The 14791-nt window shown below is 31.9% G+C and overlaps 1 protein-coding gene across 4 annotated transcripts; it reads left to right on the top strand.

Annotated features, from left to right (window-relative positions):
- The first annotated feature begins 6764 nt into the window (after positions 1-6764).
- On the top strand, positions 6765-11657 carry LOC133683119 (BTB/POZ domain-containing protein At1g03010). 4 transcript variants are annotated; one of them, XM_062106647.1, is made up of 5 exons: positions 6775-7665; positions 8363-9136; positions 9221-9287; positions 9550-10749; positions 10892-11657. In XM_062106647.1, the coding sequence occupies exons 2-5, from the start codon at positions 9060-9062 to the stop codon at positions 11429-11431; spliced, it is 1884 nt and encodes a 627-aa protein (XP_061962631.1). In that variant the 5' UTR covers positions 6775-7665; positions 8363-9059; the 3' UTR covers positions 11432-11657. The 4 variants fall into 4 exon arrangements, with proteins under 4 accessions (XP_061962629.1, XP_061962630.1, XP_061962631.1 ...); XM_062106645.1 differs by lacking the exon at positions 8363-9136 and having other exon boundaries at positions 6765-7665; positions 9191-9287; XM_062106646.1 differs by lacking the exon at positions 8363-9136 and having other exon boundaries at positions 6767-7665.
- Positions 11658-14791: the final 3134 nt, after the last annotated feature.

Below are 14791 nucleotides of genomic sequence, written 5' to 3'. Positions count from 1 at the left end.
TTTTGATTTAAAAAAACCAAATTAACCCGAGCGACCCGACAACCCGGTCAAAACCTGGAACCCGAGCCGAGTTTAAAAACTCTGGTTTATGGGCAATTTTATAATTTAAGAAGTGTATATATATATAAGTTGTTAACGCTTATGTGGACGCATAGGCGATGTGATCGGGGTCATTGAGTGCCAAACACAACCTTGTGCAGCAGCCTTTAAATCATCTCAATATTCTCCCATTATAAGGCAAGACGTATGGCCAATGGTGGTTTGGTTTGGCTTTCGCAACTTTTATTTTTTATTTTTCTTTTTTTCATATCCTCAATTTCAATACATACCCTTTCAAAATTCCAAAGCAACTATTTAATTTGTTATTTATTCATATTTGATCAATGTACTTTTGATTACTATTTGTATTATTTGAAAATCTTTTCTAATTTCATCCCTCTTTAATTTTTTTCATCTTTCAATTTTGATTTTGATTTTTTTTGCTATTTTTTTATTTGAAATAGTTTTTTAAATTGATTGTTTTTACAATTTCATCATTTTTTAATTTTTTTAATATCAAATTTGATATTTATTCTTCTTATTGCTATTTTTTTACTTTGATAATTTTTTAAATTTATTTTTTTATTTCTTAATTCAACATTAAATTCGTTGGGAATTGAGCTTTTTTTTTTAGCCCGAGTATAGGATTTCATGAGATGTGAAATTTAGAGATTAACACAGGTTTACAAAGTTCTTTTAGGTTTGTTTTTTTTTTTCTTATATTTTTTTTAAGCTCGTGTCTTTTCAATTTCAGACTTCAGCATTTATTCAATTAGAAATTAGGCTCTGTTATTTTTATTTATTTGCTTTCTATATAATTTTTTTACCAATTTAAAAAATAATCTCGGTTATCTCGGTTCTTTTTAGTTGTTATTTTTTTGTTGAATTTACTTTGCAAATCTTTTGAATTGATATTTTTTTTTATTTGATGTCATCTTTTAACATTTGATTAGTTGAGAATTTATTTATTTTTTTCAATTCAATCCTTCAAGGTTGAAGTTTTTTTTATATTGAACTTTATGATTTTTTAAATTTTTTATATATTTATTTTAAATGAAAGTTAATTTTGATTCATCCAGCTTTTTAGTTGTTCTAGGATCAATTTTTTATAGGACTTCATCTTTTGCACTTGATCTTTTCTATGTTTCAATTAAAGCCTCACTTTTTTTAAGTGAAGTCCTTATATAGGGTATGTATTCTAATCTCTAAGTCCTCATTGAAGTGTTCTTGCTATAAAGTTGATTTCTTTAATAAAAAATTTTAAACTTTATTATTGATGATAATTGGTGTTTTAGGGCATGATAATGTCTTTCAGGCCAACTCAATAACAACATTTTTATTTTTGGTGTCCTTTTCTTATTAAGTTTTCATCTACTGTTCAGTTGGTTAAACAGGCTGTCCTGTTAACTTTTGAGCAAGTATGGTGAAAGTAGCTTATAATGATGTCTAGGTCTTTATTACGAGTGTTTAGTGTTTGTGTTCTTAATTCACCCCTGGTTTAAGTGGATCAACCAAAAAGGATATCCTCAAGGATACATTACAACCCAACTAAATGTAAAAACAATAAGTACCAGTATGTGTTGTGGTTGCATCTCTGTGATCTCTACTATTATTATTATTATCTCTATTTTTGCTTTACTTTATAAAAAAATTGCTTTATGTTATGAACTTCAAAATTATATGGTGGTTTTTCTGTTTTCACGAAAAATAAAAAAAATACTAGCATATTGGTCTGCACTCCGTAGCGGGTCAATAATATTTTTTTCAAATGTAAAAAAAATACAAAGAGTATAGAGAATATTAAGTGTTTTGGGCTTGACGGCAATGCTAGACCCAAAATAGCATTGGGTCTGGTGGCCAAGAAGTTGAAATTTACTGGATTTAGTTAAACAACCGGACTCAATGCTAGTGAGTCCTACTAGGCAGCAGGACCCAACACTATTGAGTCATTTTGGCAGCATGACCCAACACTAAAAAAAAAGAAATTCAATTCAACTTAACCTCAAATGAAAAAATTTTATCATCACCCAACTTTTATACAATATAAAAAAAATCTCATCAATTTATTTTCTTTTTATTGTATGAAATAAATAAATAAATAAGAGAACATAAAAAAAATCTAAAGAGACAAATAAATAAAATTGAAAATATCTGGCAGCAGGACTGAAGGCTAAGAGAAAAGCAATTCAACCCAACCCAACCTCAAATGAAAAAAAAAAATATTATCACCCAACTTTTATATAATATAAAAAAATCCCATCAATTTATTTCATCTTTATTGTATGAAAAAAATCAATAAGAGAACAGAAAAAAATCGAAAAAACATTTAAGATGAAAAAAATATATTTGAAGGAACCAGATGAGTGTTAAGTATATGAGAATGAAAGAAATACATATGTAAGTCAGAAATAGACTAAAAGTATATTGAGTTTGAAAATTTATATGAATGAGCTATAATGAACGTAATTAGCATTGAAATTGAAAGTGATATTAATGAGCTAATAATGATATAATGGGTGATGAGATGAATTACCAAAATTAGTTAGTTGAAATAAAATAAATGTTCAGGGAAGCCAAGAAGGCCTAAAATTGTAATTAAGAGTTGAAATGTGGGATGAATTAAGGGTGCTAAGAAATGATGGAATGAATTAATTACGCTGATAAGATGAAAGTATTACATTAAAAAGGGCATGGATTGATGTGCTTATTGAAAGATTAATGATATTGGTTTCATTCATATAGTTGTAAAATATAGTAATCATGATAATATAAATACTCATTGTAATTTTCGTGATCTTGTGTGTTACAAGTATCTTTTTTTAAGGCTCTGCTTCAAATAAAAAGGGTTATCGAGCTGCTTGACTTGTTCTATCGGATAGGTACTAGTATTATCTAACAATTATATTGCAAACAAGTTTATGCATGTAATTTATAAGATATTGTAACCATACTAATATGTAAGTATAAGTTGTGTATCAATATACTTATGGATAAAATTATTGGAAGGTAAGCTTGATGATGTTATTGTGATATATATATATATATATATATATATATATATATATATATATATATATATCCTATTTTTCATGCACATAATTATCTGAAATGTGCAATTTGCATTGAAATTTCCAGGGTGTCGTGAGTTTTTTTTAATTAACGTGGGTGTCCTAATCAACTTGCGCGCACCTCGATTAATCTCACAGGCCCTGAAGTTAACGACCATGTAAGTTTTCAGGGACCATCATATTAGCAACTATAAGACGCGAACCTGAAACCACAAGAGAAATAAACATTTTAGTTTTAAATTCATACCATTGAACCACCTACTAGATGCTTAGCGTCATGAGTTTCTTATATGATATTGTAATGAGTAATCCTCGAGCCCTAAATTATCTTCTTTTTTTCAGAGTGGATAGCTTTTTAACAGATAACCTGAGAATGATTTGCTATTCTACTATGTATCATATGCCTAGGCATGTGCCTTTGCAAAATCCATTTTAATGTATTATACGTTGGAACAACCTTAAAGTTAGATTAAATTAATACAAAACTCCTAAAACCTAAAAAATCACAAGCATCTTTCATGACCATTGGATCTGCCATTGTTCCAAAAAAAAAAAAGTATTATTAATATTTTGCAAATACAAGCAACATTCATTCTACCAGGTTGGCAAGTTTGATGCGACATCATGCAGCCCAATAAAAGGAGGCCTGGCAAATGAATGCTGTTTGCAATAGTAAGAGGCCCACGTGTAGTCCTGATCCTAGAAATTCCACTATTCTGTCTCTTAACTCTTGTAGAGCACAGAGTTCAAGTATAAGATATCAAAGATATTGTGGGATTCCTCTTTTCTGCGTCTAATAATAATAAAGCTTAGGGTTTTGTGGTAAAGGGGCAGTTTCAGGTCTATTCATGCTGTTTATTGGGCAATAATTCGTAGGCTTGGACAAGCAAGATCATATCAATAAGCCTGATGGCATGCAATGTAGAATCATGCCCTTCATAGGATTAAAAATGGTGGGCTCACATGTTTTCTGCAAACCATAATTGAAACCACAGAGTTTGCTCGTCTGTCTAATGATTCAAAGGTCCTTTTCCCTTCATGTGCAATTCCCCCTTTGGCTTTCACTCAACCTTTTGCTCCCTCCACATACCATGGCTCGCATAGAGATAAAAAAACAAAAAAAAGGGTGTTTTTTTGTCTTCTTTTTTAATTACCTATTTGGCGTTGAAATAGAAATGTATCTTCTCTGAGTATGTATGTATATATATGTATATATATATATATATATATATATGTATGGGATAAAACATCAAAATGCTAAAATAAGCATGGATGAATTAGTTAAAACATTAAAATAAAATTGCAAGACATAAAATAAAATAAGTTTATCAAAACTGAATTTTTAATAAATTACTATTTGAAAATTACCAAAATAAAAAAATATTTTTTAGTAGATGAATCAGATGATTCACAACATTATTAAACCCAATTTAACAAGTTGATTTAGAAATCTCATGATTATATATATTTTTTTAATTAATTTTAGCTTTAAATCATATTATATAAAAATTATTTAATATGATTTAATTAAACTGATGAGTTCAAAGAAACTTGAATATTTAGTTAAATCATGATTTGATTTAAAAAATTAATATTTACATGTAACGGAATGGTAACGTTACATTAGCAAAGAGGGCACCATAAAGTATGGTGGGGCTATTGTGTTGGTTTTAACATACAATAAAGACACAAAAGTTGAAACGCACAAATACTTTAGTGGTAAGCACTGCCGTATAAGTGAAAATATTAAACCCACAAGGCCATCGTCTCCTTGCTTCCTGTTTGCATGTGTAGTGAATAGAGAGCTGAAATAGCTCCTCAAATATTTTGTCACCTTTCTTGACTCGAGACAGCAAGTCTCATTATTTTTTTTACTTTAATATGGATATCCGAGTTAGTTTATGTGTAACTCGATTAATTCTACAGGCTATGAAGTTAATAATCATACAAACCTCCAGTAATCATAATATAAGCAACCATATAATTCGAACTGAAACCATAAAAAAAACAAACCTTGATTTGAAACATTTATCACTGTACACCACATTGATCAAGTTCCATTATTGTTTCTTCAGGCAGCAGTCTCATTATTTAAGTCTTCTGATTGGCGCCAAGTAGTGTCATGTAGTGGAACTTGCACTGAAAGTGAATAGAATAAACATCATGTCACAGCATTACACAGCCAGAAAATATGCCAGCCTTCTGCGTGGCCTTTCTTGGTCCAATTCAGACAAATCAATCCCAGATCTTAGGCCTGATAACACACTCCTGGTCTACAGGGCTTAGTCATTTGGCAAAAGCCATGGACGGCATTCGATTCTAGACATTAAAATAAGATGCTGACTGTTTCAACGGAGGGGCAAAATCAAGACAGAAGGCAAGAGAGTTCAAAAAAAGAAGAAGAAAGCAGCCAAGCCCTCTCTCTACGCCTGCAAAATCTGTAAGGATGGAGGAATTAGCAGAGACCCCAGTATCTTAAAGAAAGAAGAGCTCAAAGGCAAATAGCACAGGATTAATGAACTTTTTATATATAGCTACCAATTAATTAGGTGTTATTGATAACATCACCAGCCGCAGAAAGGCTGGAATTGATGGAATCATTATTACCACTGATCGTGCAATCTCAAGTTATGATTAAGCCAACAGTCATCATAATTCATACATGCCAACACTAGATGTCTACTGACCCACATATATACATATATACATACACACACCAAGCTTTGTTTGAGGCAAAGTTCTAAATCAAACATGACTCGGAGGGTGGTAACCTCCTTTCTAAATTAACTCCTAGTATTTGCTTGTGAGAGCATGTGTTAATATAATTTTATAAATTATTTTAAATAAATATAAATAGCAATTAAAAAAATAGAGATCAAATATAATAAATAAAAATTTTCAATTAAGAAAATGATAAGAGAAAAGTAAATAAAAACAAAAACAATAAGGACTAAAAAGGATTTAAAACAAAATATATAGTAATGAAAAAGATTGATGATGAAATTTGATATAATCAGCAAACAACAAGACAATTATGAATTTTTTATAATTTCTAAAAAGTATTTTCTGTCCAAAGTAAAAGGAAAATACTTTTTTAAAACCTAAGCTAAATTTGTCTTTAACTGAAAAGTATTTTCTATAGTAAACAAACACAAGAAAGTTTTGAAAATGATTTATTTTGTAATTATTTATTTTTAATGCTCAACATCTTCATTAATTTATTGTGATCATATGAAGAGAATGTTTGGAAAAGCAACTCGCTGTATGTTTTAAAAATCTAAAATTTTTAATTTTTTTTATGTTTAAAAATATTTTTTTAATATTTTTTGAATAATTTTAATTTATTAATATAAAAAATAAATTTTAAAAATAAAAAATATTATTTAAATATTTCTCTAAAAAATAACCGTTATTACACCAACACCACGCAAGTAATCCAAAACTTACAGATGGAAAGAGAGTTCTGTACGCGTGTCGGTCCTCGACTCCTAGTAAACGTGGGATATGGGATCATCATCCGATTTGACAACTCATCCTCTTTTTAATTTTCCTGTAGATAGCTTAGCTCTTCTTTGTACTGGGTAGTTAATGCAATGTTCTTAGTGACTACGAAACCGAACTGTAATGTCCGAACTGTAACTATGGCGTGTGAGCGCTCAAAAAGCAGACTACTTTCTCTCAAAAGCTTACAGGTTCGCATCTTAGACTAAAATAGGATACATTAATCACCCATGAAAAAGCAGTTCAGGTTGGGGTGCTGTGGTTCTCATTACAACATGTTATCCAACTCATCCTCTCTTCATTCCACTTTTGCGAGCTTTACACTTAATATAGAATTAAATTAAGCTAATCTTTATGGGCGTAGCTTTCACTAGCCATGATTACATCCCCTAAAAGCACCGCAGCCCTTCAGGATTCCTGCAAATTTCTCAAAGCAAAAACCATGTAACAAAAAAGACTACATCTCACTGCCTTTCACCGAAAAGTGCTGTTGCACACCTCCAAAGCTCTTGACTTTCACCTTGTAAGCACTGATTAAAGTATATATATCATAAGTCTCCTCCCACAAAAAAAAAAAAAAACCCTCACTCTTGACTTTACATTGAGCCAGCAAGAACTGTTTATAAGGTTAATTTTTTAATTATAATGAGTTTTTATACCATATCCAGGTTTTTTTTTGTGTGTGTGTGTGTATAAAATGGTTTTGAATTTTACCCTAACTTCAACCTCATAATTCCACCTCTCTTTTTAAATAGAAATAAAGAAAGAGAGTTGTCCCTTGAACAACCTGTCAGAAGAAGAATAATAACTCCTGTTTTGGTTTGTACTAACAAGAGATGGGTTGTTAAAAACAGTTAGATTTTTGAAAGAGAGACACTCACTTGTTAGTTAGTGGGGTTGGTGGTGCAGAACTTTCAGACGGGAATCTAAGACTGAATTGCCGGGTTTCTTTTTCTAACAAGGAGATGGGTGTGGTTACAGTAGGTGAACTGAAGCCAAGTATATCAGGGAAGAGAGCATTTCGTCCAAGCTCAAGTATAAGGCATGCTACTGAATGGTAATCTTTTCTTCCCTAAACTACTTCTAACCAGCTTTGTCCCATGCTTGTCTTCATGTCACTAGCTATCAACTCCAATTAGCTGTTTAGTGACGCTTGTTTCTATGTACATTTCATAGTTCTAGCATAAAATCTTCTGATGCTTGCTCCGAGTTTTCAGCTGCACAACCTAGCTAGAGTATAATGCTTGAGAGGGTTTTTGTTATTAGAGAGATCACTGGAAGTTCGATATGTTGATTGGGTTCAGAATTGTAAGAAAGTGATTATAGTCTCAGAGGAAGACGTGATTTTTCTTCATCAAGTTCAGATTTTTCTTGATTAATATGGAAATAAAAAAAATTAAGGCAGGATGCTGGAAACTGTAAAGTGTATTCCCAGAAAAAGAGGTCTGGAAATTTTATTTTTTGTTTTTGAAAGATTCTTCCAACCTTGTTGTTTTCTTTTTGATGAAAAAAATATTCTATAACTTGAAATGTAGAACCTTGCACAATTCAGTAGTTGGTCTTCTGTCAGTCCTGCAATTCTTGTAAACTCAGAGTTTTGGATTTTAATCAGTCAAAAACAGAATCTGGTAGATTGATTATAGGATATATATATATATATATATATATATATATATATATATATATATATATAAAAGAAGATAAATAACTTTCTTAGACTTCCCTTACAATCCCCAACAGCATGCCTTTTGTAGGTCCAGTAATTTTATGAGCTTCAATAGCTGATTATGCTCGGCCATTAAGAGAAGAAAACAGCAGTTTTGACAGATCAAACATATGACCTTGACTTTCCATCTGTTCTGCCTGAATTGAACGACAAAGGCATGAGGCTGCAGATACATTCCCATCTTGCATCTTCAATTTTATGGATTGCAATTAGTTTTTTACCTGTTACCACTCAATGATTCGCTCGATTATTTTAACTATGGATAAGATCTAAAAAAAATCCCATAGGCCGTACAGTGGTTCAATGAGTATGACATAATTTCTTGAGACAAACACAGCTATCTCATAACTCAAAGCGACCCATATGCATCCTGTCATATCTATGTAGGCTGGCAAAATTTCGAAATTGTTTCCTTTGCACAAGAACAACCAGTTCTGCACTCTGCAGTTCAGTTTTTTTACATTTAAAACAAAAATAGAACCGTACTGCCTGCTGCAAATCTGCTTGGGCAGTCCCACTCATCGTTCAATAATTGAGCTCTTGGTTTTCCATCTGGGCCATCTTTGTCGATTCAGACAATGAAGATGAATAATTCAGTCCAGAGATATGAGGTTGTTACTTCATGATTAATCTAGTCCAGAAACACTTACATATAGAGTCCTTAAGCTATTTTGTGTATGGATAGAATTTGAGCACTTACTGTCCAGTGCATCTGTTTGGGATTTATGGTTTCAAAAATGGGAGTTCAGCCCTATGGTAGAAGCTCTTACATGGTCTCTAAATTATTGGCACCGACGAACGTGTAGGAATCATTTATTTCCTTTTTTTTGGATTTTTTTGTTTGTTTTCTATGCAGTCCCGCTTCAATCATTCTACCGTCTTGCAGGCCAATTTCGGATGTTTCTAGTGATCTTACAGTCGAAGTAGGAGCTGCAAACTTTGCACTTCACAAGGTAAGGAAAATCTAGTACGCTCATATGGGCATGCATTTTACAATAGGAATTTAGGATCTAAAACAGCTTCCTGATCTTCTTACCTCTGACACCTTGCCATCATTTGTGGTATTTAATACCGAAAATAATTTCTACTTGTTTAATGTTGTCGTACGTTAATGTTAAATAAATGGATTGTCCTATGGTGAGAAGAAAAGAAAAAACAAGAGGAAACTTTATACTTCACTAGATGCATTGATTTTATTATTCAAACTCTATGCAGTTTCCTCTGGTTTCTCGAAGTGGAAGAATCCGTAAACTGTTGCTAGAAGCGAAAGACTCAAAGATCTCGCGCATAAATATCCCTGCTGTACCTGGTGGACCAGAGGCCTTCGAGCTTGCTGCAAAGTTCTGCTATGGAGTAAATGTTGAGATTACACAATCAAATGTTGCTATGTTATGTTGTGCTGCCCATTTTCTGGAAATGACAGAAGATTTCGCAGAGAAGAACTTGGAAGCCCGAGCTGAAGCATATCTGAAGGAGATGGTGCTTCCAAACATATCAAGTTCAATTTCGGTTATTCACCGTTGTGAAACTCTATTGCCCATCTCGGAAGAGATCAACCTGGTCAGTAGACTTATCAATGCAATTGCAAGCAATGCATGCAAAGAGCAGCTGACCTCTGGCTTGTTAAAGCTTGATCACAACTTCCCTGCAAAAAGTATGCCACATATGGAACCAGAAACACCATCAGACTGGTGGGGAAAATCACTAGCAGTGCTGAGTCTTGATTTCTTCCAAAGAGTATTATCCGCAGTAAAATCAAAGGGTCTAAAACAGGATATGATTAGCAAAATTTTGATAAACTACGCCCATAATTCTCTTCAAGGCCTTGTTGGCAGGGACCCTCAATTGGTTAAGGGAAGTCTCTTGGATTTGGAGTTGCAGAAGAAACAAAGAGTCATTGTTGAAGCAATAGTTAGCTTACTACCAACCCAATCAAGAAAGTGTCCAGTTCCAATGGCTTTTCTTTCAAGTTTATTAAAAACTGCTATAGCGTCATCAGCAACTACTTCTTGCAGATCTGATTTGGAGAGGAGGATTGGTCTTCAACTAGATCAGGCAATTCTTGAGGACATCCTAATACCAGCAAATTCACATGGAAACAACCACTGCACCATGTACGATACTGATTCGATCTTGAGGATCTTCTCTATCTTTCTAAACTTGGACGATGAGGATGATGATGAAGACAACAACTTACGGGATGAAAGTGAGATGGTTTATGATTTTGACAGCCCTGGTTCTCCTAAACAGAGCTCAATTCTAAAGGTATCAAAGCTACTGGATAATTTTCTCGCAGAAGTTGCTCTAGACTCGAACTTGCTGCCATCAAAGTTTATAGCATTAGCGGAACTACTTCCAGACCATGCTCGTATTGTTGGTGATGGATTGTACAGAGCTGTGGATATCTTCCTCAAGGTTTGCAGCTCTTCCTACTTTTCTCTCTTTGTATTCACAGAAGCAGTGTTATTTCAACAGTCCACTTCATCTGCATGCCTCTAGATTTTTCATGTATAATATTTGAACACCATTTTGTGTTTTGTTCATGATCTACTTACAGGTTCATCCAAACATTAAAGATTCTGAACGCTACAGACTCTGCAAGACCATCGATTGCCAGAAATTATCTCAAGAAGCCTGCAGCCATGCTGCACAAAATGAGAGGTTACCTGTACAGATGGCAGTCCAAGTGCTCTACTTTGAACAGATCAGGCTCCGAAATGCAATGAACGGGGGACACAACCAGTTATTCTTTGGTGCATTAAATGGTCAATTCCCTCAACGTTCAGGCAGTGGTGCAGGAAGTGGAGCCATCTCTCCAAGAGATAATTATGCATCGGTTAGAAGAGAGAACCGAGAGCTGAAGCTTGAAGTAGCAAGAATGAGAATGAGGCTGACTGATCTCGAGAAGGACCATGTGTCCATGAAACAGGAGCTGGTAAGGACTCACCCTGCAAACAAGTTGTTCAAATCATTCACCAAAAAATTAAGCAAGCTTAACACCCTATTTCGAATCAATGGTCTTAAGCCCCTAGGGGGCAAGGCTAATTCAGAAACAAGGTTCTTATTCCAGAAGAGAAGGCGTCACTCGGTTTCATGACTGTAAATGTGTGGGAACAATTTAAAGTTCAAAAAAAGTGTATAGTAAATAATATATTGTGATTTTGGAGTGTTGATACTGAGTTGCCAAGTTTGTTCGAGAATATTGCTGCCTTAAGTTTTTGTTTGATGGGCCGTTGAAGGCAGCATGAGCTCAATCAAACTTGTTCTGTAAAAGGCCATGATGTCTGGAAAATATGTAATGCATGGGGTTTTTAGGGCACGCATTTCAATTTTCAAGCAACTCCTGATATCATCTACTCTGTCTTCTGCACGAACATGACAAAAATAAATTGGCGGGACTCTTCTTTAGTCTGTGTCTGGCACATGGGATGTTTGCGGATTCACAAAAATAAATTAAATTTTCATTTATATATATATATATATATATATATATCAAAGTTCTTAGAGATAGTTTTTAAAATTTACCCGCAAAGGAACCAAAAGTGGGGTTAAATTATACCCTCATCCTTGGAGCCTTGGAGGATATAATTTAACCCCTTAATTTCTTAAAATTTCTTTTCATTTTCTTTTTTTCCCCTCCAAATACACCCCAAAATAATTTTTTTCATCTCTTTTTCTTCAATTATTATTAATAATTTAATAGTTTAATAGTTTTTCTTTCTTTCTATTTACAAATCACCCTTCAATTTTTTATATATTAAATATTTTAAAAATTAATTTTTATATTTTAAAAAATGGTTGTTGTGATAATTATTTCCGTAATGATTGATTTTTATTTTTTTTTACTTTATATCCAAAATTCCATCGTAAAACTATGCTCAAAAGTAGCAATAAACAGCAAAATATATAAAATTAGAAACTGCATGCGCAATCATTCGGTCACAAAAATGATCACGATGTGATCCTCGAATGCAATCAATTCCTTTTAAGTTATGCCTCTCTTGATAATACATTTACAGAAAATAAAAAAATCCAAAAAAAGAAAAAGTAGGCCGTATAGACTAACAGACAGAACGAAATAAATTAGTTGTACTGGTGGTCGTGTCACAGATAATTCAGATACTGACCCAATCCAGAAAACCGAACACAAATTCAAATGTTCAAATGTTTTTGTGTTGGGAGTATTTTTTATTTTTTTATATAGTTTATTAGTGATTAAAACAACAATCAGGAATATAAATATTTTTTTCAATTTTTAAGTACAATAAAATTATTTAATTACATTTCAAGTCTCAAATAAACGTTATGTCATTTGGTAGGTACTTAATTTTTACAAACATTTATTTTTATTATTATATCATTAAATAAACTATGTTTTAAAAAATAAAGTTTTTAAATCTAGTGAACTCCATGATTCGAGTTACAAGTTTTGCAAGTTAAGCCGCAAAACTCGAGTCGATCCAATGTATCATTATCTCAATATTAAAAAAAAATTATGTTGAATTTTTTTAAAAAACAAAACCATGTTTTTACTGGTTGTCCGGGATTCCTTTGGATTTGCTAGGTCAACTGGGTTACACAGAGTAAACTCGCGTGCAAGTTAATTATAAACTTGGGTTAGTCAGGGAGTTAGGCCAAAAAGTTTCAAGATTGACTTGTTGGGTTCAATTTAATAACAATACCAAATAATTTTTTTTTTTAAATCCCATCTTTTGTCTTTTTTTCTTCTTTCAATTGGGTTTTTTTTAATCAATTTCATCTTTCAACATTTAATCAATTTTTAAGTGTTCTTCATAATTTGTTTTGATTTGCTTTCTATGAAGTTATTACAATTTCAAAAAAAACATCTTGATATTTAATTGATGCTAAATTATATGAGTGTTTATTTTTTATATTATATCATTAATTAAAAAAATAATTTAAAAATAAAATTGTTAAACCTAGTGGAGCCCATGAACTCGTTCGTAGGATTAGTGAATTAAGTCATGAAACTTGGTCGATCTAATATGTCACAATCTCAATACTTTTAAAAAATACAATCATGTATTTTTTTAAAAAAACTAAACTATATTTTTTACCAGTTGTTTTGGTTATCTTCCGACATATCAACTCGACTATCATATTAGAGCAACTCTCATAGGATTAATTTTAACTAGAGCTAAGTAAAAAAAACTTTGGTCGAGATAATTCACAGTTCACCTATTAAATCATATTTAATAACTATATTTATTGTTCATGGGAGTCTAAACATTTTTTTTAGTTTATTTTTTTATCCATGCAAAAAAAAAAGTTATAAAAAACTCTAAAAAACATGAGGGAAATATTATTCTCTCACGTACTCTAGCCTCACACTCATGGGCATTGTGGATTCACCGTGCCCATAAGTGTTTTTTTAAGTTCCTTTTTTGTTTTTTTGTTTTTAATTTTTTCCTTTAAGGTTCTAATTGGTGGTTAATTTAGCTAAAATTGTTAAGGGAGGGTGAAATTAAGAGATGATTTTTAAAATGTTTTGCGAAATGTTCAACTTAGTCTTGATTCTTTACTAATTATAACAATAGGATCCCTTCAATTTTTCATGTTTCAACAAAAAATAATTTAATTTGATCCAAAAATTTATTTTTTAGTTCTTAGTTTAAGAGAGGAGAGAGAAAATTGCTGGATTCCAACGACCCAGAGAGAAAAATATCATTTACACCGATTCTAACAACCAAAATAGTTGATTTTTATCTCAAATAATTCTATTTGATAAAGGGAGTTCAACTTAGGTATTTTTTTTTACATTGAAAGTACTTAAAAAACAAATCTGAACTCAAGAAGATTTTGTATTTCAGGTTGATTTTAGTTTTTAGAATGGTTTTTAGGGTTTTTTTTAAGTTATGTATTGGTTTATCAAGATGATTAGAGTGTTTTATAAATATTTTTGGGTTAAGAATATGATGAAAAATGAGTTTCTTTTAATAAAAAAGCTTGAGCTCTAATTTTCTAGCCAATATATTGTCCAAAATTCAGAAAAAAATCAGATGAAATGTTGTTTGATTTTATTTTTTTAAAAAAATTCATCCGTCTCATTTGCGACTAAAAAATTTAAGAACCCAAGCTTGCTAGCCTTACTAAATGGGCCAGATGCACTGAATTGACTTGTAAGGCCCATCAACACAACAACACATGGTTTTTTTTTATCTAAATTTAGTTTTAAATGATGCTTTTTTATATGTATTTTTTAATTTACTCTTAAAATTTTGTAATGTACAAAAATACAAAAAAAAAAAAAACTGTATATATGTATTTTATTCATAAAAAAAATATCTGGCCCGAGCTCCCTAAACAAAGAAGGATTCTACTCTGGCCCAACGAATAAGGCGTTGGTCTACGGAATTAGTGATTTTGACTTTTGAGTTCGTTCCCCGGTGGAGCCGTAGTTTTTTTTTTTCCCATAATATCTTTTCTTTCAAAAGTC

This window comes from Populus nigra, chromosome 2, assembly GCF_951802175.1.
Source record: "Populus nigra chromosome 2, ddPopNigr1.1, whole genome shotgun sequence".
Classification (NCBI taxonomy): domain Eukaryota; kingdom Viridiplantae; phylum Streptophyta; class Magnoliopsida; order Malpighiales; family Salicaceae; genus Populus; species Populus nigra.
Note: the sequence above shows the minus strand (reverse complement) of the source record. Positions and strands in the feature narration are given on the sequence as shown.

What these genes read in the sequence shown, in the direction of transcription:
- LOC133683119 (XM_062106645.1), top strand. Translation starts at nt 7,574, where the DNA reads ATGGGTGTGGTTACAGTAGGTGAACTGAAGCCAAGTATATCAGGGAAG. An exon ending in CAAACTTTGCACTTCACAAG is followed by an intron (nt 9,288 to 9,549) that starts GTAAGGAAAATC and finishes AACTCTATGCAG; the next exon opens with TTTCCTCTGGTTTCTCGAAG. An exon ending in CTGTGGATATCTTCCTCAAG is followed by an intron (nt 10,750 to 10,891) that starts GTTTGCAGCTCT and finishes ATCTACTTACAG; the next exon opens with GTTCATCCAAACATTAAAGA.